Raw genomic sequence first — 26,985 nt, forward strand, 5'->3', positions numbered from 1 at the left:
GAAAAAAAAAATATTGCAAGAAATTGTATTTGTGTCAATTTAAGACTATTGGATGATAACAGCACAATACTGCATTTACACATTACTTTTAATAAACAATAAAGGAGGGTGTCTGATGTTGTGAGACCTAAAACACCCGAAGAGTATAAGTTGTGAGCTGTTATCTTGTGAGTGAGGCTGAACACTGTTCACATGAATTATTAGTGGGTCCTAAATGAACATGAATCAGCAATTTGCAACGGTAATCCTGATGAATGTCAAGGTGTCTCCAGTGGTTGTAAAGCAGTTTGCCATGGTAACTTGTTTTTATTACCCAACCCACTCATAAGGACTCCCCCTATCACTAGTGATGCCCAAATACAAGGAGGTTGAAGACTAGTGCATGCCTCCTCTGATACATGTGAAGTCAGCCACTGTCTCTTTTTGAACTGCTGTTGATGCAACACTGCAGAGTAGCATCACAGTGTGCTCGGAGGAAAGCGCAGCGACTCGGGTCTGATACATCAGCTGAGCGACATCACCCTTTGGGGTGATGTGGGGAGAGAGCACCATCTACCTACCCAGAGAGAGCAAGGCTCTCTTGGGGCTTTGGCAGCTGATGGCAAGCTACATAAACGGGATTCGAACCAGCAATCACCCGTTCATAGTGGCAGCTTAAGACTGCTGGACCACTCAGAGCTCGCAACTTATGTGTTTTGTGAGTGTCACTTCATGTGACATAAGAACGATGTCAAAACCTTTGTACTCCATTCATTCGTATAAGTAAAAAACTGTTGCTAAGCGAAACCCGTACATCTGATCAAAAACTATCTGGAGCTGGAATGGTGTTAATAAAACAAAAACTATAGGAGCATAAATATGCAGCAAAATAAGCAAAAAAATGCATAACAACTATAATAACATGCATATCATATTAAACAGCAAATCAATGCACAGCCATAATAACAAACTACTGATTTGATTGATTTATAAAGGCGGCTGTTTTGACTACCTATATCTGTCAGTCTGGAAACTAGTTGAAGGGGGATTAAGGAGGGAGAGGAGGAAGGAAATGGAGACACTGGTGTGTGTGAGACTGCGTGTGTCTCTGAGTGTGTGTGTGTGTGTATAAATCCCAGAACCAGGGGGCCCAGAATGGCAGCATGGCCTCTATGTGTCAGCTCAGTGAGTGAGTGGGCTGGGTGAGGAGTAACAGCCTGGAGTTCTCTACAGCATCATCTCTCCCCAGCCGCTTCCAGCAGTCCGGTGCTCTGCTCTCTCTCTTACACACACAGACACACACACACACACACACATACACCCTCTCACCCCTCATACATAATACATCCCTCCATTCATTTTTAAATGGAGACACCCACAGCACTCTTCAACTCTTCAAGTAGGAAACCCCCAGCTGTCAGAGCTGAGTTCAACTTAAGATCATCACAGAACTTTTGATGCCAATCTGGAAGTAGTACTTTAGTTGACAATGCTTTTATTTATTTACACTAATTTACCCTTCGATTTATAACATCTGTAGCTAATTAGCCAAGTCATGCCAAATTAGTCCAAATTAGTTCCATTTATTTTGCACTGAGGCCTTGATTGGTGGAACCAGGAAATAGCACTAGGCCTATAACTAGTGGAAATAGCACTAGGCCTGTCACAATAACTATTTTGGCTTGGATGATGAATTGTCCCAGAAACAATAGTTATTAAACATATTATTGTTATTTTAGGACCATTTAATTTTGGCACTGATACTATTATATTTGACAATATAACAGCATCATCATACAGTAAGACCCACAAAATTATACAATAGAACCAACAATAAGTGCTTAATTTGCCTACAAGTAAAACCGTTCAACAAAGATCACTCATTTGTATGTCTACAGTACGCCAGGGCAGCCAAAACATTAAGTACACAGAAAAACTCACCAGTCAGGCGGCCTATTATAGTGAATTAGTTTCACATTAAAAGAGATCCTGTAAAAAGGCTTTTTAATATAATATGACACAATATCTGTCTCATTTGCAGCCGCAATTCCATGATAGTTAGCTAACTACTAAATTAATCCAGCATCAGCTCCGTTTATGACTAAGCAACGCATAACACCTTCAACACAGTGCTGAGAAGGAGTTAGACAGCCATGGCCCCGCCCCCGTTGTGAAAATCATAAATCTGATAGGTTAGACCAGTAGGGTCCAAACTTTTGTAATAAAACAAATAATGAAATATACCAATTTAAATAATACTTTTTTCCTGATTATTTCATTTACACACCATTTTACTTGACTTACTATCTTTATCTTTGACAGTGTTGTGTAAACTAAGAATTTTCAAATTGATGTTTAATTTCATGATGTCTCTTAATATTAAACTCCTTAATTACGGCAACTTTTAGACTCTTCGGGCCGTTTTTCTGCGCTAGAAATGCGCACTCTCTCCGCTTTTAGACTCTTTGCCCCGTTTTTCTCCGCTACAAATGCGCACTCTCTCCTCTTTTAGACTCTTTGCCCCCGGTTTTTCTGCGCTAGAAATGCGCACCCTCTCAGCTTTTAGACTCTTTGCCCCGTTTTTTCTGCACTACAAATGCGCACTCTCTCCGCTTATAGACTCTTTGGCCTGTTTTTCTGCACTAGAAATGCGCACTCTCGTCGCTTTTAGACTCTTTGGCTCGTTTCTGACACCTAGCGTTCAAACTTTGAATCTCACATTATAAAAACCTGCTTAACAGCGGGCCAACTTTCATTCTATTTCTAAAATACCCCGCTCCAAAAAAAAAAACGGGCCGCAAATGGCCCGCGGGCCGTAGTTTGGACACCCCTGGGATAGACTGTCCTTCGACTTTGCTAATAGATTCATTACTACACCCTTCTCAAAATTAGGAGAAGAGGCACGCAGACACGTGGGGCAAAAGCCATTTTAAAAAGCTTTGATTGGTTAAAACCGCTGTCAGTCAGATAAGCGTCCTATAGCAACTAAAAAACACAGACTAATGCTTTGAATTAGTTGCCGTTTTTTTTATTTTAGTTAATTAATCAAATAAATTCTTACACTTACAATAGCTATGATATATATTTCCTGATAAAAAATTATGTAATTATTTACATGCATTTATTGTCACCCCTTCTCTGAAGGGTTAGAAGGGCCTTACTGCACACCACTGTTCTATATACAGTCTAAATATCATACATAAGTAAGACAAACAAAGTTGACACATATGCCCATTCACTTTACTGGGCTCTCCTTACTCAGAGAAACATCAGCAAAAGTTTATTGAGGTCACATATACAGTGGTATGAAAAAGTTTGGGCACCCCTGATCATTTTCATGATTTCCCTTTAAATCATTGGTTGTTCAGATCAGCAATTTCAGTTAAATATATCACATAGCAGATGAACACAAAAGCAGTTTAAGCGGTTTAAGCAGAAAGCATATTCTGATTGTACTGATCAACAAGTACCTGTAGATGTTTGACGATGTTGACCACCTCACGAGTGGAGTAAGGGTAGGTGATGGTTCCCTGGTCGGCCATGCCTCGCAGCTCTCCGAATGCTGCCACCAGTTTCTGGAGAACAGCGTCAGGAACGTCAGGCCCGTACTGCTTCAGCATAGCAAACTCCGCCTGAGGTTTAGGGTTGTCCACTGCATGACAGCTGAAGATGTCCCCTGGCATAAAAAAATAAAATATTGATGTGATTGGGGATGATTATGGAACATAGAGACAAACATTTTAATAGAACAGCTATCAACATTTGGAATTCAGTAGGCTCCAGCCCCCCTGCGACCCTTGACAGATAATGCGGTTGATGATTGAGTGAGTAGATGCACCATAAACAGACAGTATTTAGAAGATCAATGCAGTGAGATATATTTTCAGAAGCTATTAAAAGCAATTTAAAGAGTCCAGCCCCTCTTTTGCCTCAACTGCAGGTGTGCATCTGTCTATTCTTTAAAGATTATTGCACACTTTCTGTAAGTCCTTGATCTGGAGAGCCATTGCATACCTCTAGGTCACAGAGTATATATACAGAGCTCTGAAAAAAATAAGAGACCACTTCAGTTTCTGAATCAGTTTCTCTGATTTTGCTATTTATAAGTATATGTTTGAGTAAAATGAACATTGTTTGAACGAACAATTCTCCCCAATTCCAAATAACAATATTGTCATTTAGAGCATTTATTTGCAGAATATGAGAAATGCCTGAAATAACAAATAAGATGCAGAGCTTTTAGACCTAATGCAAAAAAAAAACAAGTTCATATTCATAAAGTTTAATTATAAGTTCAGAAATTTGGTGGAATAATCCTGGTTTTTAATCACAGTTTTCATGCATCTTGGCATGTTCTCCTTCACCAGTCTTAAGAGCATCAGCATACAAAGGTCAGATTTAAGGGTAAAAATAAATGGGTTTAGTGCATATCAAGTATGTCATGATTCTTACAATCTAATTTATTATGGGCTGCAGTACTGCAAAGTAAAACACTTTTGTTTACACTGAATCACCTGATTTCAACTGACTATGAATAAGCTGGGCTCCAAAATAGTGCAGTGCTGCAGGCCTTTGAAGAGCATGATATATAGGTCATAAATAATAGCATCATAAGACAGCAGAATTATAGTTTAATATATCTTACCGAGAGATCCAAAGAAGTCATTTCCTAAGAAGGGAAAGCCTGGTCGATTAGCTAAAACAATCATGCGAAAGTCAGGATGCATGGGTATTGCGTTTGGTCTTCCGGATGCTTCCAAAGGATCTACAGGGGGAAGAAAGCACATTTGTTTGTTTGTTTGTTTTAAGAAAAAATAGAAAGGGCTAAAAGCGTTTACATTACCAGGCTGAAGTGACTAAAATCATAATTTCTATTCAATGTGGCTCTGATCATATTTTTTTAATGGCTGTGTGAACGTGCCAACTCCGATTTTTTCAAATCAAATTTGAGTCACTTTCATATGTGGCCCTAAATTGGCTATGTATCCGATACATGGACAGGCAGCATAAATGTAAACGGTCAAATCGCATTTGGTCTTGGTGCAGCTGTGCAGCTGTTAGGGGTGTCACGATTTTAATATTTCATCGAAATTGATCGAAATTATGTTATGGTCTCGAGCATCGAAGTCAAAAAGAGGATCGACGATCCCTCCCGCAAATGGCGCAGCACGCTACGCAAATGGCGCAGCACACTGTAGCTCAAAGAGCAGCACTTTCTACAGAGAATGTGGACATTCTCATCTTCTTAAAGAAAAACTTAAAGAAAATATAAAAATAACAGTTGTTTTGTCCAGCCTCAAATATGTTAACAGTTTTGGTACCTTAAGGAGCATCTTTCTCTCAGATAAAGTTATTAATATATCTTTGTTAAAGAAAAAAACTTGGCAATCTCAGGGACCGAAAAAGTCTTAAAGTCTTATTTTTCATGTTTAACTGTTATAGTAGGATAGAGTTCAGTTTGTTAAGACTCTAATTGTTCTAATATTTTGTACATGACTGTTCCTGTTTTATTATTTATTTTGTTATGTGCACACTGCTGCTACCAAAAAAAGCCACTAGATGGCATTACATATATATCTTAATTAAATTATTTAAATTTGACCATTAGTGCCTAATGTGGTGTATTACAGATCACTTGTATCACTTTGCATCACTTATATCAAGCCCACCTTTTGAAATAAGATATTGTAAATTTGATGAATCAAACCAATGACTGACCATAGACTAATCTAAAACTAGCATAGGCCTCTCTGCTGTAAAAAAAGGAAAAAAGAAATCAAGATTCAAATCGACTCGTGACCCTAAAATCGGAAATAAAAACGAAACGAGGATTTAGAGAAACGTGACTTCCCTAGCAGCTATAGCTGCAAAAACAGCAAAAGCAACCAGCCGGTCCCTTTTTTCACCTTCTCAAACTGAGCATGTACTTCAGATCAGCTGTTTACTCTTCATTCGAGCAAAAGATGCTCCACATATGAGCTGATAATACATCCATTTCCCTTTATAAAGCTACGAGTCGTCTCTCAAATATGCCGTTTTTTTTTATCAGGTATCAATTCATGTGCATGTGAGGCGTTTCAGGCACAGATTCGTTTGCTTTTTTTTTTTACACACACATACATTGTCACTTACATTTGTAAATGTGAACCGTCAGTATCTGAAAAAAATTGGATTTGAGCAACGTGATTTGTAATGTGAACGTAAGCTTAGTCACCTGAAACGATTCTTCTGCCATCAGCCAGGATCATCTCTCCGCTCTCCACCAGAGTCTTCAGGATGCAGGTGACGTTAGTGGGGGCTTTATCGGCCTCATCTATTACCAAGATATGTCCCATCTTAACAGCTTTCACCTTCACACAGGCACAAAGGACAAGCACATATAAAAGATCTGAATTTTCACGGCACTGACACTCCATCACGACATCCTGGCTTGGTGGCTATATTTCAGCTATTCATCTCTAGCAGAGAACAATGTCCCATATTTCACTCTAAAGCCACATCAAGTTGACAGTAATGGCAGAGAACACACAGAAACTGGGGCAGTTTAACAGTAGAAGGCCAGCTCTAAAAAAAAAAAAAAAAAAAAGCTTATAGTGTGCTTATCATGCGCGGGGGGTGCTCAGATCAGTGCTTAGACCCTACTTATAAAAACCTCATTCAGGTGATGTTCAGCACCTTTCACATTCAGCCGAATTCAGCTTCTTTCTTTCAGAACCGGTTGATCGTATATTCACCTGTTCTGTGGACACAGTGTTCGTGTCGGAGCATTAGAAAACCTTGAAATAATTCCGTGTATTAGGGCCACTTCAAAGCTGACTCTATTAATACCATGGGAGCTGCCCTGGGTGCTAATTGAGGGGCCGAAACCAAGCCACATGCTTCTTTTCATCTTCCCCGAGCCTGTATTGAGTAGAGGCATCATTAAATCCCATTTGAAAAGGACACCCACAGTCCCAGTTCACAAACAGTACATCTAAATGCCACCATCTCACGCTAACAAGACAGCACTTAGAGCCCGGAGACTAGCAGACTGGTGCATTAGCACACACTGTCCACTGGCTCACTCATGAATCTTTTAACACCATTTCCCTTCGCTCGATTAGAGCATCCTTGAAGGGGTGGCTGGCAACACGTCTGCACACACAGGAGCTTTGGTAAACATCAACTGGTGATAATGTCACTACCAGTGTGGGTATGATTCTTAAATGTTACGATCACCTTCATTACACTGTTACTCCATAGATCTAGAAGCCTCAGTATATGGATAGAAATAAACATTAAAAAGTGCGGTACAATTGCTTTTTTTGGAGTGATGCCATCGAATAATGGTGTTTTTTTTTTTTGTTTTGTTTTGTTTTTTTTTTCCAAAGCTGGGTTTGCACTGGTTGTTTACAGGAACACATGGTCTAACAGCAAGTATATTTCTAGCCTTAAAAGACCTTAAAGCAGGGGTGTCCAAACTACGACCCGTGGGCCATTTGCGGCCCGTTTCCTTTTATGGAGCGGCCCGCGAGGTATTTTAGAAATAGAATGAAAGTTGACCCGCTGTTAAGCAGGTTTTTATAATGTGAGATTCAAAGTTTGAACGCTAGGTGTCAGAAACGGGCCAAAGAGTCTAAAAGCGGAGAGAGTGCGCATTTCTAGCGCAGAAAAACGGGGCAAAGAGTCTAAAAGCGAAGAGGGTGCGCATTTCTAGCGCAGAAAAACGGGCCAAAGAGTCTAAAAGCGAAGAGGGTGCGCATTTTTAGCGCAGAAAATCAGGCCAAAGAGTCTAAAAGCGGAGAGGGTGCGCATTTCTAGCGCAGAAAAACGGGCCAAAGAGTCTAAAAGCGGAGAGGGTGCGCATTTCTAGCGCAGAAAAACGGGCCAAAGAGTCTAAAAGCGAAGAGGGTGCGCATTTCTAGCACAGAAAAACGGGCCAAAGAGTCTGAAAGCGAAGAGGGTGCGCATTTCTAGCGCAGAAAAACGGGCCAAAGAGTCTAAAAGCGGAGAGGGTGCGCATTTCTAGCGCAGAAAAACAGGCCAAAGAGTCTAAAAGCAAAGAGGGTGCGCATTTCTAGCACAGAAAAACGGGCCAAAGAGTCTGAAAGCGAAGAGGGTGCGCATTTCTAGCGCAGAAAAACGGGCCAAAGAGTCTAAAAGCGGAGAGGGTGCGCATTTCTAGCGCAGAAAAACGGGGCAAAAGAGTGTAAAAGCGGAGAGGGTGCGCATTTCTAGCGCAGAAAAACGTCAACTGGTGATAATGTCACTACCAGTGTGGGTATGATTCTTAAATGTTACGATCACCTTCATTACACTGTTACTCCATAGATCTAGAAGCCTCAGTATATGGATAGAAATAAACATTAAAAAGTGCTTTCTTGGAGTGATGCCATCGAATAATGGTGTTTTTTTTTTTTTTTTTTTCCCCAAAGCTGGGTTTGCACTCTATGAATTCAGGCCATATTAGACTGTTTTTCTTTTTCTTTTTTTAATTGCATGAAGAGTGATTGCAAAAGCCTTATAAGCCTCTGCCAAATGTCTAGCAGGCATCTGGATCTGTTGATGACTCTATATAGAGCCAATATAGAGTCTACTGTCTAGCCTGCTCAAGTGGCCAACGCCATTGAGAGCATTTATACTTGTGTGTTAATGTGTCTGCATCTTTCTTTAATTACTATATTTGTCGGAAAATAAGGCACACTTAAAATACTTAAATTTTCCCCAAAATCGGCAGTGCGCCTTAGGTATGAATTTATTATATATGAATTAACAGTGCTAAGCCTGGTCAGCACTGCTTGAGCAGCTTTAGCATTACCCTCTAACCGTGCTAGCTATTTGGCCATTCAGAGATGAGTATTATCAGCCTGTAGCCTGCTGCTAACCCTGGCTAGCACTACTGAAGCAGTATTAGCATTAGCTGATAACCACACTATGCGCTAGTTCTGTCCCTGTTCAGAGCTGAGTATTATCAGCCTGTAACCTGCTGCTAATCTTGGTTAGCACTACTGAAGCAGTATTAGCATCCGCTGATAACCACACTAAGCGCTAGCTCTTTCGATGCTCAGAGGTCAGTATTATTGGCCTGTAGCCTGCTGCCATCCCCGGCTAGCATTGCTGGAGCAGCATTAGCATTAGCCTCTAACTGTACTAGGCGCTAGCTCTTTCGCATTTTAGAGGTGAGCATTATCAGTCTGTAGCCTGCTGCTATCCCTGGCTAGCACTACTGAAGCAGTATTAGCATAAGCTGATAAGCACACTAAGTGCTAGCTCTTTGGCTGTTCAGAGGTGAGTATTATCGGACTGTAGTCTGCATGTTTACCGTGTTAAAACAAGCTGCATGGGACGAACCGCTAGCTAGTATCGCCCTGGCTTAACGGAACACTCAGGGTTAGCACTGGCTGTTAACTGCTAATGCTAATGCTGCTGCACTCAGCCTTAGTGGAAATCTGTAAATCTAAGCTTAATGTAAATAAACAGTTTTTTTAGGAGAGAAATCTGTATAGATTTACCTACCAGCTTAGCTCTACTGAATTCAAAGGAAAACATGGTGACACCCCTGTTCCTTACTAGTGTCGCATAATGAACTGTGCCTTATGCACGAAAATAGACCTGAAAATAGACGTTTATTGATAGTGCACCTTATAATCCAGTTCACTTTATACTGTGAAAAATACGGTACACACAAAAACAGGCAATACAGGCTCTCTGCAGCATTAAAATGGTAAAATCTTTGAAAACAGCTATTTGCATTCGTACGATATATCCATACAACTAAGACCTGCCTCTTCAGTAACACATGCAGCTCAAAGGCAAGTATGTGAACAGCTACATGCATGCTGCAGCTGGTTGTTTACAGGAACACATGGTCAAACAGCAAGTATATTTCTAGCCTTAAAAGACCTTAAAGCAGGGGTGTCCAAACTACGACCCGTGGGCCATTTGCGGCCCGTTTCCTTTTATGGAGCGACCCGCGAGGTATTTTAGAAATGGAATGAAAGTTGGCCCGCTGTTAAGCAGGTTTTACAATGTGAGATTCAAAGTTTGAACGCTAGGTGTCAGAAATGAGCCAACGAGTCTAAAAGCGGAGAGGGTGCGCATTTCTAGCTCAGAAAAACGGGGCAAAAGTTTCTAAAAGTGGAGAGGGTGCGCATTTTTAGCGCAGGAAATCAGGCCAAAGAGTGTAAAAGCCGAGAGGGTGCGCATTTCTAGCACAGAAAAATGGGCCAAAGAGTCTAAACACGGAGAGGGTGCGCAGAAAAACGGGGATAAAAGAGTCTAAAAGAGGAGAGGGTGCGCATTTCTAGTGCAGAAAAACTGAGTCTAAAAGTTGCCGTAATTAAGGAGGTTAATATTAAGAGACATCATGAAATTAAACATCGATTCGAAAAATCTTAGTTTACACAACACTGTCAAAGATAAAGATAGTAGGTCAAGTAAAATGGTGTGTAAATGAAAGTCATCAGAAAAAATGTATTATTTAAATTGGTATATTTCATTATTTGTTTTATTACAGAGTGTGGCCCGTGACTTCAAATATATTTCTCCTTCTGGCCCCCAACAAAAAAGTTTGGACACCCCTGCCTTAAAGTTTAAACAGTGTCGATATGTTGTCTTTTGTCTCTTTTCATTTGTCTTGGCTTCGGCAGTGAATAGTGACAACAGTGTAAGAACATGAGCACACTGACCAGAGGGGAGTCCTCATACACGATGATCCCATCCCTCACAGATGGCTGTAGAGTCAGAGTCTGCACCGTGGTGTCTCTGTAGAGAAGCCAAGAATAAAGTCATGCAGAGAGTCATGCACCGCACAACACGTCTAGTATCTGTTATTCCAGTATTGATCCAAAACACATGCAAACAAAAGGAATGACACAGCCAATGAATTCTCCTCAGGGATTTGAAGTCGCAAAGCTTTTTTTCCCATGGTCTCATTATAATTATAAAACAAAGTGACCCAAATTCTTAATGGACACAGAGCACTCTCGTCTCTGTAGGTTTCAGATGTGAAGCATATCTCAGCAGACTTACTGGCAGGGAGAATCCCTGAAGTGATTACTTTGGTCTAATATTAGAGTTCTGTAGTAGCTAACCAGGCCATAAGAACACAGCTGACTTTCAAATAACTTTGAACAGACTGCTGCATTCATTTTATATATTTATTATAGTGATAAAGAAAAAAAGAAAAAGATTAGCAGGGAAGAAAATGGTGCATAAAAGAGAAGGTGAGAATTTTATCTTTATCCTATACAGCTCACAGCTGAGCCACACCAAGAAACCCTCTGCTAAACACAGAACGCTGCATCTGATCTAACACGATCCACTTACACACAAAATCTAATTTGGTAGATATAGGTTTATTTGAGATCTATATATAGCTCTGCAAATAATTAAGAGACTTAGAGTTTTATTATATAAACTACAGACAACATTTCACCCAAATTCCAAATAAAAATATTGTCATTTAGAGCATTTATTTGCAGAAAATGAAAAATGGCTACAATAACAAAAAAGAAGCAGAGCTTTCAGACCTCAAATAATGCAAAGAAAACAAGTTAAAATTTATAAAGTTTAAGAGTTCAGAAATATATTATTATATAAATATATATATTTGGTGGAATAACCCTGTTTTTTTAATCACAGATTTATGCATCTTGGCATGTTCTCCTCCACCAGTCTTACACACTGCTTTTGGATAACTTTATGCCACTCCTGGTGCAAAAATTCAAGCAGTTCAGCTTGGTTTGATGGCTTGTGATCGTCCATCTCCCTCTTGATTATATTTTGGAGGTTTTCAAGTTAGTAAAATCAAACAAACCCATCATTTTTAAGTGTTTTTTTTTTACAGCTCTGGAAAAAAATAACACAGGCACGAAAAAAAAACAAATAATTAATTGGCTTCTTATAGTGGGAGTATAGTGGGAGATGCTAAGCTAATGCCTGACCAATCTCGAAGTGTCTTGGTGTATACAGATTTTTCTGATAATACAAATAAAAACAATGCTATTGATAAAAAAAAATTATGCATGTAAGGTATAATTAAATGGTTACACAAAATGGCTGTGCATCCATTTTTACAACGATAGTTTCTATGCTCTGGTTCAAATCATGTAGCGAGTTTCTAGACTTTTTTCTAAACTTTTTTTCCTCTTGCTTTGTTTTTTTGTTCAAACAGGGAAAAATGCATGTGAAGCGAACCAAAATGCATCACGAAAAACAACCTAAGAACATTTTTCATATCTGACTAGACTGGAACGGGTAAATACAGGAAGGACTAGTTCTGGTCTAGCTATACTGATTATCGGGGCAAAATTTATTTAGCCGTTTACAGTACACCTGATAGTCGGATCAAAATCGAGGTTTGTTCATGTTCTCATTACAAAATATCCACTTCAGAATTCTCTCCATCAATGGTCTCAGGGTGGTTGCTTTGGTATTAAACACACCTTCCCAAACAGATTGCGCCCAGGGTTATAAGAACCAGACTGAAAACTGCAGGTGTGAACACTCCCAATAACCATTATCATAACCATATTGATTTGTCTTGTTGGTAACTAACCAAGATTTGTCCCAGTCCTTGTTTTTTAATTAATGAATTTATTTATTTTAGCAAAATTAGCCTAGCATCTCCTGTTTTAAAGTATGTAAAAAAGCATATAATTTAGATAACAAAATGTCTCGTCTGGTTGACTGCATTTGGAGTAAATAAAAATTACAAAACAGTTATTTGATTTTTTTCCAAAATAGCCAGAAAAAACATTGCTTAAATCAACAGCTGAAGCACCAGTTTCGTTTTGTCTTTCGATGAACTACTTCCGCAAAATTCCACATGCCCATTTGGGGTTTAAAAAGGATTAAAAACACTAACAAGGAGGTTCAATTCCGAATCTAAGTCATTACGTGACATTCTGTTCTTCTGCTCAGTAAACTACTAGCACATTTTCTGGTACAAATAGAAGGCTTTGCCAATCTCTGACTCCCACATTCATGCTGTTTTTCTGTCTATTAATAGATGTTCTTCAATAGCAACAGTGTAGCTTAAGAGCTACGAATCCCTCTGTCCCTCAGACAGGTGTCCTAATTTATGAGGGACAAAAATAATTCACTCTGCCATTTGGAATAAGGAACCCTCTTTCAGTCCAGCACTGAGCAACAGCGCAGCACAAGATTTACAAGCTAATGGAAAAAGCTCTTTTGATTAATCATAATAACCTGTCATCGCACACTACTTCAAAGGCTTAGGAGGAGACGGGCGCCTGCTATTGAGATACTCTATCTTACCTGTGTGGTAGAACTCTAAAGGTCATATGACTTAAGCTACACCACCAGTCAAAAGTTTTAGAACATCCCCATTTGTTGCCTAGTTTTATTGACATTTAAGCAGTTCCAGTCCAGTCAATTACCAGAAATCGTACACAGGGCAGTGACCTTAGATGGTGCAAACATAAGCAGTAATTGTACAGAAATTTTGAGTCAAAAATTTAATTTAAAACTAAAAAAGAATGTATTCTTTAAAAAGAGCCTTTTAAGAGAACAAGTAATTGGGTAAAAGCTTACAGCAAGTCTAGGAAGTAAATTAAAGGACCATTAAGGATTAAATTTTCGGTAGTAACTAATAACATGATCAGGATGTATAATCAAATATTAAGCAGACATGCTGAGTTCAAGCAGTGTCTATTCTTGTCAGTAGAACTTTACAGAGTTCGAAGATTTTGATTCAGAACCTGCTAATCGTCATCCTCCAGGCCCATTTCCACACACAGGTTTGCCGGGTATAGACAACAGCATGCAAACAGTATGCAAACATCGTAGCTTGGCACTGTGTGTCAATCTGGGAATACGAATGAGATTCGTGTCTGGGGAGGAATGCCTGGGGCAGAACACTCTCTCCAGTGCTTGGAAATTGATAGTTTTTCACTATTACTGCTTCCCCCCTGAAATATAGCTAGTAACAGTATATAAATAAATAAAAAAATAAAAAAATAAATAAATAAATAAATAAAAAAATCACAATCTTGGTAAGTTTTTTGAATGGCCACAGTGTAATTTTATGAGCTGCTATTGTAAGTCACACAAAAACAACTGTGACTGCAAGTAGCTTGAAGATTTTTACAAATGAATTGTATGCGTTGTGTAGGGTTGTATATTTTCTTTCTGGCCAATCTGTGCTCTGCAGGGTTACACATCATGTCTTTAGTCCCTACTTGTCATGTCATGTATTAATAAAATACCCAGTTTTTGGAAGCAGGCACCAAATTTGCCTGATGGAAAATGAAAAAAGAAAAGTGCAAATTCTGTAGGAAACAAATTAGGGCTACATGATATTGGAAAAAAAATGATATTGCAAATGCTCCTTTTTCAACAATATATATATTGCGATATTTAAAAAATACAGAGCCCACGACATCACCAGCCTCCAGCCAAGCTCAAAACTCATAACCCGAGGAAAAAAGCAAAACAACAGTAATTGGCCTTTTAATCAGACCAAGCATCCTGAGCAGCTGCATCACTGCCTGGTTTGGGACCTGCACCGTCTCTGACCGCAAGACCCTCCAGCGTATTGTGAGGACAGCTGAGAGGATCATCGGCGTCTCTCTCCCCTCCATCACGGACATTTACACCACCCGCAGCATCCGCAAAGCAACCAGCATTGTGAATGACCCCACTCATCCCTCACACAAACTGTTCTCCCTCCTGCCTTCGGGAAGAAGGTACCGCAGCATCCGGTCCAGCACGACCAGATTCTGCAACAGCTTCTACCCCCAAGCCATCAGACTCCTCAACTGCAGAGACTGAACTGATGGTTTTTCTGTACATGCACACACACACTCTTACCCCACTTACCCCAGAAAATGGAAAGCACTAAAAACCCTACTACCTCACTGGACTCTATTGCACACTGTGTAATAGAGGTAATTACTACCTCACTGGTCTTTTTTGCACACTTTTTGCACACTGCATAATTTGCACACTGTCTTGTTATTTATTATTCTTTGTTTGTATTGTGTTGTATTGTCTGTCTGCACTTTTGTACTGTTGCACTATTGTTCTGTCTACACTGTGTTTATGTGCACCATGGTCCCTGGAGGAACGTTGTTTCGTTTCACTGTGTACTCTGTATATAGCTGAAATGACAATAAAAACCACTTTGACTTTGACTTTGACTTGACATTTAAATGGCTTTTAAAAGGTAAATAAGTATTTTTTTGGGAATAAAAGCATGAATTGAATTATAACTGGAAATATCTGCGCAAAATTGTGCTGGACTGAGGTGCACAGCTTTCGACACGTGGGTTTACAAGCACTTGTCCAACCATGTGGATAGAGGCCATGCTGTTACCTCGTGTTTACTCCTGCTTCCCCTACCCTCCCTCGCTCTCCCCCCTCCCCCTCGCGCTTCTCAGGCAGCAGCAGCCCATCACTCGCACAGACACAGAGACAACACTGTGTATCTACTTCCTGTGTCAAGAATTAAAACATTGCAACACGACGTGTTTGATTTAATTGCCTTAAGTGACCTCACACGTCCTGCGATGTGACTATTGCGCATGCGCACATCGCGATGACAATGCGTAAACGATATAACGTGCAGCCCTAGAACAAACCTCAGTTTCAAGCATAAAAGAATGTAAGATAGATTTAGAACAGAGCAGAGACAATACAATCCTCTTACCTGTGAAGCTGTAAGTATTCTCTGGGTCTGTTCAACAGATGCAGGAATCTGTCAACGATTTTGTTTTTCCCCACACCCTGTCAACAAATGAGAGAAGACTCAATAAACATACAGTACCCTCGCCCTTTCATTTACTGTACAGTGAAGCTACACCATATGTCCAAATGTTTGTGGATGCCCCTTTTTAATTAATGCATTCAGCTACTTTAGGCTGCACCCAATAATGACAGAGATCTGCAAATCATTCAATCTCTGCACGAATATCACAGTGTCCCTCAGACATATCCTCATGGATAAAGGAGCATCACCTTCAACTAAATCTCTCAAAGACTGAACTTCTGGTTATACCAGCGAAACCATCCCTTCAACACAACTTCACTATAACCATCGACTCTTTCTCTCTCTCTCACCGACAAAGGTTGCTATAGGAACCTGGGTGTTATGGTTGATGACCAGCTCTCCTTCACGCACCATGTGGCCTCAGTTGCTCGATCCTGCTGCTTTTCGCTTTATAACATCAGAAAAATTCAACCGCTTCTGACGCAACAGGCCACCCAACTCCTGGTACAAGCAGTCGTCATCTCACGCCTTGACTACTGCAATGCCATACTCCCGGCCTGTGTAGTAAAAACACTCCAGATGATTCAGAATGCAGCAGAACGTCTGGTCTTCAACCAGCCAAAACGGGTACGTCACCCCACTGCTCATTGAGCTCCATTGGCTACCAGTTGCTGCTCGTATCAAATTCAAAACTCTTACAATCGCCTACAAGGTGATGACAGAACAGCTCCTTCCTACCTGCACTGATCACTCCTGAAGGCTTACGCCACCTCCCGGCCGCTGCGCTCCTCCAATGAACGTCGCCTCGCTTTACCAAACAAACATTCACACAAAGCAATCCAGACTGTTCTCATACAGAGTTCCCCAATGGTGGAACAAACTACCTTCCACTACCAGATCAGGAGAATCTCTCACTATCTTTAATAAACTCCTGAAGACAGAGCTCTTCAAAGAGCACTTACTCTCTTAACACCTCTAACAAACTAACTACTTCTAACCTCATTTCCTTCTTCCCCTCATTTACTCCTCTATCCTATTATTTCCCTTTGACCTCCTTTAAGCCATATCTAAAGATGTTTTTACCTTTAACTTCTATTACTTCACTATTGTAAGTCGCTTCGGACAAAAGTGTCTGCCAAATGTAATGTAATTTATTGTAATGCACGTAAAAAACTATAGCCAATAGAATAAAGGACTCTCTGAAAGAGCAGTTAAACAATTAACCTAAGTACAGGCACCATGCCTAGTGCCAGGAGCGAGGTTGGAGGCAAAAAGACCCTGGCATTGACTTGTGGAGAAGTGGAGCTGTGTTCTTTGGAATGATGGTGCTCCATCTAATACTTCTGTAAACAGCTCCTTACACTCTTGTTGCTAAATGCAATAAAATCCTAAAAGCAGTGCTCCACAGTGTGTGTGGAAGAAATCAAAAATGATCAGGTGTCCCAATAATTTTCTCTATATAGTGGTCTATAAATATATATATATATATTAGGGCTGTCAATGTTAAAGCATTAACGCACATGATTCATTTGGAATCAGTTATGCATATTTAGTATTTTTATGCAATTAATTACGCCATCAAGTTTGACCCCAACTTCCGCCACAATCTGTCCCGCCTCCGCCTGATGCACAGATTTTTTTTCTGGTCTCGATCTGACCCAGATATCATATCAAATATACTTCTTTTAAATTGAGCTAAACCGCTGATAAGGCACAGTTTAATATGACATATTAGCCAGGTAATATACTGCTATGGACAAACCCTGTCTCTGCTGTTGCTTTGTGCTGTTTACACACTAAAAGTGCGGTCTGTGCTGCGTTCACTGCTCGCAGCCGCAATACTGCGTTTACTACATCTGTGCTGCACATCTCATGGAAAACACAGTTTGAAAGCATAGCTCCAATTTTTTTTTTTTTTTTGCACAGATATACACGCTGAAACACAGAATCTTCCCGCTATATTTACTTTCTTGCTCAGACCAATTAGCCAGACAGCTCTGACCAATCAGAGGAGACAATGTGCTCGCATGGTTTATTGGGGTGCATTTTTATGCGTTTAGGTTTGTTCCTGTGTGAAACCAAACCAAACTGAGGGAGAAAACGCTCTAAGTAAAGAATTTATCAACTGATCCGGACCATAGAAACCAACTACAGGTGTAAAAAAAAAGCCCCTTTTCTTCTCAGAAAACTAGGTTCTAATAAAAAAATCCTTAAAACAAGCTGAGATAAAAAAAAAAGTTAACTCTATCCAATTTGACATGCATTCTTTATTCCAGCGCCCCACGTTGGCCTCATGTTATATACAAGTATATATAAAATATAATTGCATTTAACATTTCTTACATTTATTCTTTTATTACATTTAAATATCCATTATAATTACTTGCATCTTAAAAAGAATAAGTGTGATTAATTGCAGTTAATCACAAAATAGGGTTGTGATTTTTCAGTGGAATTAATTTTTCAATTAACACACACACCATCCTAAATAAATCACAATCAAATGTTTAAATGCCTGCACTTCATGTACTTTAGCTCATGTAGCGTGTCAGTCTATGTGGCATTTCGTCTGTGATCACGCCTACTCCTTCCATTCCGAGTCCGAGTGCTCCCTCCAGGGACGGGGGAGTTAACTATAGCAGAGAGTGGGCGAATGTCCAGTCACTGTAGGGCATGACAACTCCCAGTACACACTGTCCCCAAGTCTTTATTCCTGCGCTCTACGCTTAACAACCACAACACTGTCTCATGTCTCAAGGTCATTCTTGCCCATGCCTGTGCTGTCAAACTCTCACTTCTGGCTCACTGCAGCAGTACTGAGAGAACACGCTAAAGTTGGAGGTCTCACAGAACTGGCAGGAGCTGTGCTGGCCCTGGTGGTGGAGACACATACACACAAAAGAAACAAAAATACCCCAAATGCACTTTGTTATCTGTTTGTCATTTATGTACTCATTAGTAATATCTGGGCTCTGGACTAAAATTTGAACGGTCAAAGGGAGCAGCTGTTCCTTACATATCCTCACTTGGTGACAGAAGTCATGTTCAGTCATGCTGATCTATTCTCTGCTCTCCCTATTGTTTAAAACTGTCAAAATCTGTGATACAGAACATCAGTAAATCTGTAATGTACTGATACTCACTAAGTAAACATGTATTCTGTATTTTGGCACTTGTGTAGACTCAAGACTAAAAAGGCACCTCTCCTCCTTCATAAGTGTACCTGCATTCAATCTTGCTCAGACAAAAAAAAGGGGGGGGGTAACATTTTCTGAGCTGGATCTTGCTGAGAGTTGAGGACAGGTAGAACGAAGACCAATTTAAATAGTGTACGTCTTGACGTTTGTTAAGATATGTGTAGATTATGTATGCACATCACTCTGATCATAGAATATCAGTATGTAGCCCAAAATCCACAGTGTTAACAAAAATAAACGGTGTGTTTTGCTGAATCGTACTATAATACAGCATTACAATACGTTATATTAAAATACGGTATTTTTCGCACTATAAGGCGCACTTAAAATCCTTATATGAATTTTACATAATTTTTTAGGTTGTAAGGAACAGTACAGCATTATAAAGGAGTTTCAGTTTAGTTCTTCACTACCGAGACTGGTGCGGTATTAGCATTAGCCACTAACCACGCTAAGCGCTAGCTCTTTTGCAATTCAGAGGTGAGTATTATCGGCCTGTAGACTGCTGCTAACCCCAGCTAGCACTGCCGGAGCAGTATTAGCATTACCCGCTATCCACGCTAAGCACTAGTTAGCTCTTTCACCACTCAGAGGTTAGTAAATCGGACTGCGGCCTACTGCTAACCCCAGCTAGCACTGCTGGAGAAGTAATAGCAGTTTTTTGTCGTTCAGAGGTGTGTATTATTGGCCTGTAGCTTGCTGGTTACGCTCAGCTAGCCTTACCCACTAACCGCGCTAAGCACTAGTTAGCACTTTCGCCATTCAGAGGTGAATATATCATACTGTAGTCTGCGCGTTAACAGTGTTTAAACAAGCTCTGTGGGACCCTGGTTTACCGGAACACTCAGGGTCCCTCACTATAGCACTGCTGGGCTAGCGTTAGTGGAAATTTGGAAATCTAAGCTTACTGTAAGTTAACAGAAAAGACTCACCCAAATTAACAGTTTTTAGGACCAAAATCTGTGTAGATTAATATTCAGCGCTGGTTTGACTTTAAAATAAGAATTATTATTATTTTTTTTTTTTTAAGAATTTTCATTTTGTTTACTTAGCTTAGCTTAGCTTTACAGGTCTAGCCACGCAGTGCTAAATCTGCTTTATAATCCGGTGTGCATTATAGTGCAAAAAATATGGTACTCAAGTGTATTGATATTTATGTATACCTCTATGGAACAAAGGGTGACAGGGTAAATTACCTGGTTGCCGACCAAAAGTAGATGTTCCCCCAAAAGGAAGTCCTTTAGCATGTCCTCCATCACCGCCATGTGCTGTAGAGAGAGAGAGGACCACAACAAATGATAAAAACTGGAAACACAATACAAAAACCCTGGAAAAGTCACTGTCACTATTTCTATTTTTCACTATTTGGAGCACCACTGGATCAGGGATGGCCAACTCCAACAGTTCGCCAATTTCCTTGCTCTTACACATCATCTAATGCTGGATCTGAACTGAACAGAAGACCAGACTTAAGTCGTCCACCACAGTTTAGAACTTTTAACCTCATTTTTCTCTCAGTCACAGCAGATTCACATCTCACTCAATACTTAAAGAGGAGAGTGCACTTCTTTTTCAATTATTCAATTCTGCATAAAATAACTGGGCCAGACAAATGCGTCATTTCTCTCCAGACTGGGTGTTTAAAGATAAACAAGTCAAGTGGAGTAAATGGACAGAAAGAGGACGCGGACACTGTGAGCAGCTCTGCAGAGTGCAGTTTGATTTTCAGATTATATTAAAGCATAGCGTGCTTCCAGTAAACCTACAAACGACTCAGCGTCCGACATCTAGAAAAGAGTGTAAACATGTGGACAGAGCAGCCTGCCATATCTAAAAGCTGCGTCCTGGTTTATGCCTCGGTGGCGCGCTCCACTTCTTTCCTGGGTATGCTCGAAAGACAAAAAGCAGGTCATTCGGAAGTGGGACAGAGAGGAACTTTTTCTCCTCCGCTTCATCTGCCTTTTTCTCGTCCTCTAACGGCACAGCGGGGGAGAGGTGTCGGAGAGGGAGGTGTATCTGGGTCATCCTTCGCTCCTGTTCCTCATGAGGACAGAAGCATCTCCGTGCGACTGCTGAAGCAGCCTGGCTGGCACACTCTTCAGGGTGGCACTATCTAAGAGCAAAGGCAGACATGCTACACACAATGCCAAATTCCAGCCTATAAAGTATATAAACCAGGGGGTGGTCTTCTATAATTCAGTAAGACTTTTTTTTTAATACAGGCTGATGGCAAAAGTAGCCTATACTTTGCTGAGCAACAAATGGTAGATGGAGATGTTTTTAAAATTAATGGCTTTATCAAAGCTGCATCATTATCTCATTCTGAGTCTGACTGATTATCTGCTTCTATTTCTTTATTATCTGCTATATGCAGATGTTTTTACACTAGTGAAGCCCGATATATTGGTTGTCGGCATCTCACCCAGTCTGAGAAATTTAAGAAAAAGGCAAAATAAAAACAGTTAAAAGGCCACTGCCAATACTGGCAGAAAAAAAGAGAAGGACAACTCTCATCCTGGAGGGCCAAAACAACCAAAACTGGTGTTGCCAGGTGATTGCTATGGTGTTGCTATGTGGTTGTCATGATGTCGCTAGGAAGTTAATATGTGTTTTTCTATCATTTCACTAGGTGGTTGCAACATTTATGATAAGTGACTGCATTGATATCCAAGGTGTCGATTGTTGCCCAGGTGGTTACTATGGTGTCACTCGGAAGTTGCTAAGTGCTGTTAAGTAAACATTAGATAGATGCTTGACGTTGATTGCCATGTTGTTGATATGCTGTTGCTGGATGGTTGCTAATTGACTGCATTGGTATCCAAAGTGGGTGCTATGGTGCTGCTAAATGTTTGGTAGGTGTCCACTATAGTTTTCCCAGATGGTTACTATTGTTTTGTTTGGTAGTTGCTAAATGACTACACTGGTATCCAAGATAAATGCTAGGGTGTTTTAAACGGTTGGTATGGTACCCTAGGTGGTTTAAATCATGTTGTTCAGTACACATAAGATAGATGCTAAAAGATTTGTTAATATGGTGTTGCTAAGTGCTTGCTAGGTGTCTGCTATGGTTTCCCCAGATGGTTACTATGGTTTTGCTTGGTAGTTGCTAAGTGACTGCACTGGTATAATCCAAGGGGTGTGCTTTGATGTTTCTAAATAGTGGGTATAGTATCCTAGGTGGTTTATATCATGTTGGTAAGCAAACACTAGACAGATGCTAAAAATGTATTGCCATGTTGTTGATATGCTGTTGCTAGGTGGTTGCTAAGTGACTGCATCGGTATCCAAGGTGGATGCTATTGTTTCCCCAGATGGTTACTATGGTTTTGCTTGGCAGTTGCTAAGTGACTGCACTGGTATAATCCATGGAGGAATCTTTAATGTTTCTAAGTGATTGGTAAGGTATTCTAGGTAGTTGCTATTTTGTTGTTTAATAAAAGTTTTTGCTAGGCGGTTGCTAGGATGGTTGATCGTGATGTTGTCAAGCGGCTGCTGAGGATCACCATGCAGCTGACGTTACAAAAGTATTTCTAACATCACATTCTAAAGGTTGCAACATTTCTGCAGCCCAATCATTCTTATGCTACATAATCTCTGTATATAAGCCCAAATCCAAATCAGAATGAAAAATATAGAATTGAAACAAGATAGGCAGCAGAAATCCGACATTGCTTTGTGATTTTTTAAATATTTCTCAACTTTCCCACCCAGTACCTGGCAAATCCCCTATTAATAGATGTTGCCTGTGGCAGGAGGATAAAAGCTAGTATGTTAGTAAGAAGTATGAAATTGTGTCTATTCACAATTGCTTACTTCTCACAATAAGTGCTGATAATGCAATGTTCCTGGACAGCTAAACTCGCTTGGAGGAGAGCACTAAATGCCAGTAATACTGTCTGACTAGCATTGCTCTGAGTGATGGGGAAGAGGGAGGGCCATAAGAGAAAGAGCAAGGCCATTATGCCTCCATTATATATCTCTGGAACTGTTGCCGACAAATAGAACCATCACCTAGATGGCTGCAACAGTTGAAAGCCCCTCAGTTATCACAATTTTAGCCCATGAAAAACTATCGACTAAAATGCAATAAATACATAAATGTACATGTCCATTATAAAAATATATATAATTAAAATTATATCATATCAAACCATATTTATCTTTGGTAACATCATGCTAAAGTTGGAAAAGCTGAACAGAACATTCCTCACAGACTTGAAGCAAATTTTGTTGCAACCCTACTACAGGGTTCATACAGTTTTTATCCAAGAAAAGTCCATAACAAATTACAACTATAATCTGTTGTATTACTACAACTATAATCAATATTATTTACAATAGTCCTAAAATTAATTTAATAAAAAAAATTTCTTTAAGCAATGTTGATACACAATCATTAATAAATGTATGTCAAATCTTGAGAGCTCCATTGTGTAGGGCTAAATTATTGATAAAAATGTGTGTTGATGTATTTATTAGCTTAAAATAGCTTTTCTCCGTCAACAGATTAAAAAAAAAAAATTAGTAGATTGCAACGTCTATGACTTTTCAAAAACTTTCGGGGAATTTCTATTTTTCCAAAATTTATCCAGGCCTGGAAATTGCTTTTTTGAAATTTCATGACTTCATGACTTTCATGACTCCAGATTGTTCATGACCATACGAACCCTGCTACTGGAATTGAATTAAAACATATTGTTTTGCAACATTGAAACACCACACTGAAGCTTACATGTCAGGGTTCAAGGCAGGTTCTGTAGAGAGAGGCTGCACACTAAAAACACAGTGGGAGCAATCAGCTGTCTAGAGGAACAGATAATCAGGGGGAGTGGCGAAAATCCTCCCTCACTAGATTAAGAAGCAATTCTTCAAATTACAGCGTAATCATGAGTAGTCCTACTTCGCTCTAAAGTGACTGTATGTATGTAGCAGCAGTCGCTTAGCAGCGGCACGAACGGAGGTGGTTTTAACTTGATTGCAGCATTGCAGCGTCAATCATGACAACCAGTTCCTCATTTCAGCACTTGGATTTTAATGGCATATAATAATGAGAAGAGCTTTAGCTCAGTCTGGGGCCTGCTGCCGGAGCTGGTGAGCTGACGCAGAAGAGGATAATGCTGTGCGCTGGTAATGGCACTGCTGATGGGCTCACCTGAGCGTTCTCATAAAAGAGCACATCAGGCACCTTCATCTTCTCATCAGGATTATACACGGGAGCGGAGACCTTGCCTATGGTGAGAACTCCATCTCTTACCATGCCTGGTGTGAAAGAAGATAAAGATAGATTGAGTGATAGAGGGGGAGAGGGGGGGGGTGGAAGGTAGAAAGAGAAAGAGTGAGAGAGAGAGAAAGAAAAAAAGTATGAGAAATGGCACAATGGAGAAAGAGGATGAAAAAAAAAAAAGACTGGCCATTCAGTCACAGCGATGACCTTTCAGATAGGCACTTTGAAATGTAGCCTCTTTTCGACACATACACACTCACAAAAAAATCAATGTCTACCATCTATTCTTTTCAGACAGCACACGGCACAGATCTAATCGAATATCCTCAACCAATTTCTTGTAGACAGAATGGAAAAATGGCCCAGGCTACAAGGTTGTGAGCAATGCTAAAATTGTCAAGGTCACACTAAATAGTGACCCCGTGCTCATCTGCCCATTGTGTGCAGTGTGTGGTAGAACTCACAGGTGTGGTCTTGTTTTTGCTCTGCTGCTGGGTCAGCCTGCTCCTCTATAGAACAATCAGCCAGGTTTTTCTGTAGAGACGAGCGAGCCAGGCTGGGGAGGAACCTACATATCAGACAGACAAAGCTTTAGACTGTAGTCTATAATACCAATCTGTACAGTAATTAACGGGTGGATGGGTGGATAGATGGTTGGGTGGGTGGATGGATAGATTAGTGGGTGAATAGATGGATGGATGAGTGGGTGGATGGATAGATTAGTGGGTGAATAGATGGATGGATGAGTGGGTGGATGGATGGATGGATGAGTGGGTGGATGGATGGATAGGTATTTGTAAAGATGAGTGAATGTATGGATGGGTGTATGGATGGATTGGTGGATGATAAATGGATGGATAGGTGTATGGATGGACAGGTAAATGGGTCTATGGATGGATGGGTGGATATGTGGGTGGGTGGATAGATGGATGGATGGGTGAGTGGGTGGATGGAAGGATAGGTGTATGTAAAGATGAGTGAATGTATGGATGGGTGTATAGATGTATGGTGGATGGATGGACTGTGGATGATAAATGAATGGATAGGTGTATGGGTGGACGGGTGGATGGGTCTATGGATGGATTAATAGGTGGGCGGGTGAATGGGTGGGTGGATGGATGGAGGGATGGGTGAGTGGGTGGATGAATGGATAGGTGTATGTAAAGATGAGTGAGTGAATGTATGGATGGGTGTATGGATGGGTGTATGGATGGATGGATTGGGGGACGATACATGGATGGATAGGTGTATGGGTCTATGGATGGATGGGTGGATAGGTGAGTGGATGGATGGATAGATGGATTAGTGGGTGGATGGATGGATGGATGGATGGATGAGTGGGTGGATGGATGGATAGGTGTATGTAAGGATGAGTGAATGTATGAATGGGTGTATGGATGGATGGTGTATGGATGGATTGGTGGATGATAAATTGATGAATAGGTGTATGGACGGACGGGTGGATGGGTCTATGGATGGATGGGTGGATGGGTGGATGAATGGGTGAACCCCGGTTAGCGCTCCTGGAGCAGCATTAGCATTAGCCGTTTACCACAGCGCTAGCTCTTTTGCTGTTGTGTGTGTTACCGCTAGTTTTTGGAAATCTGTAAATCTAAGCTTACTGTAAAATAATCGGAAGCGCTTTACTCACCCAAATAAACAGTTTTCAGGAGAGAAATCTGTGTAGATTAATATCCAGCACTCTTTTGACTTGTCTGACTTGTGTGAAATGTTTTTTTTGTTTTTTTTTACAGTAACAATTACAGGTTTGTTTACCTAACTTAGCCTAGCTTAGCTTTACAGGTGGGTGGTGAGACCTGCTGACTTTAGAAGGTAAACATGGCGACATCCCTGTTCCTACTACTAGTTACTAGTTTCTAGTGTTGCATAAAATGCCCCTTATAATCTTATGTGCCTTAGGTATAGAAAAAGACCAAAATTTATATAATAGACACTTATTGATAGTGCACTTTTTATAATCCGGGGCGCCTTATAGTGTAAACAATAGGGAAATTGGTGATGCCTGCCTACATTAGCAGCTACTGTGTGTTTTTGGTGTATCTGACATGGAGTAACATTTAAGTATGTAATTAACCTGGACAGGCAGGCTTTGTTTACAGCATGACCAATGCTTTCTTCAGGATACTGAGACAAACGTCGACAGAGTCTCAGCAGTTGCCTGGTGGACAGTGAGGATGCCAGAGACTGAGCCTAGAGCGACAGAGACACACACAGACATAGACACACACACAAATTGGTTATTTATTACAGTGTTCATTTCTTTTGGGGGGCGTTTCTGTGTGATTAATCTTTCACTCACTACACTCACTACAAGCATTGAAGCTAACCTCGTTTCGTCAGCAGGAAATGGGTCAAAGCTGTGCTTTGTAAAGCGGCCACAGTAAATTCTTAATAACATTAAATATTACAGGAAGCTACACAGTGTGTGAGTTCTTACTGTTGGGTCGTTGGTTCTCCTAAGGCTGTGGGTGAGATGTAGCAACTGCTCCACTGCTTCGTTAGGAACATTTGGAGTCTGCAGAAAATACAACAAGTACAGGTCAGTGCCCTTACCACAGGCCCCCGTATGAAAGTGTGCATGTAGTAGATGAAAGCTCAAGCAAGGGGCAAATCAAGGTCAGGCCAATCTTCTCCTGTCAACACTGAAAAACCCTGAAGGTCACCTACATCTAGTGTCTGCCCTTCATCTAGTGCCTGCAATATCACACAGCTGAACGCTTGAGTGGAGAGAAAATAGAGAAAGAAGAAGAGGAAAATAGCGCGGCTTTAGAACTCTCCTTCTGTATTGAAATACAGCAAGACACTCATCATTACACTGAAAAGCACTTATAAACGGAGGGTCGTTACGGACT

General features: G+C 40.5%; 1 protein-coding gene across 1 annotated transcript in view; it reads right to left on the minus strand.

Annotated features, from left to right (window-relative positions):
• vwa8 (von Willebrand factor A domain containing 8) overlaps positions 1–26,985 on the minus strand; it is a 159,180-nt gene that overhangs the window by 94,421 nt on the left and 37,774 nt on the right. The window contains exons 16-25 of the mRNA XM_022668571.2: positions 26,571–26,648; positions 26,208–26,323; positions 24,577–24,680; positions 24,041–24,147; positions 20,085–20,156; positions 15,632–15,708; positions 10,647–10,722; positions 6,194–6,329; positions 4,625–4,744; positions 3,450–3,655 (exon numbers count right to left, since the gene is read on the minus strand). Of these exons, the coding sequence (XP_022524292.2) occupies positions 3,450–3,655; positions 4,625–4,744; positions 6,194–6,329; positions 10,647–10,722; positions 15,632–15,708; positions 20,085–20,156; positions 24,041–24,147; positions 24,577–24,680; positions 26,208–26,323; positions 26,571–26,648 (1,092 nt within the window). The remainder of the gene's footprint in view (positions 1–3,449; positions 3,656–4,624; positions 4,745–6,193; positions 6,330–10,646; positions 10,723–15,631; positions 15,709–20,084; positions 20,157–24,040; positions 24,148–24,576; positions 24,681–26,207; positions 26,324–26,570; positions 26,649–26,985) is intronic.

This window comes from Astyanax mexicanus, chromosome 11 (assembly GCF_023375975.1).
Source record: "Astyanax mexicanus isolate ESR-SI-001 chromosome 11, AstMex3_surface, whole genome shotgun sequence".
Taxonomy (NCBI): Eukaryota; Metazoa; Chordata; class Actinopteri; order Characiformes; family Acestrorhamphidae; genus Astyanax; species Astyanax mexicanus.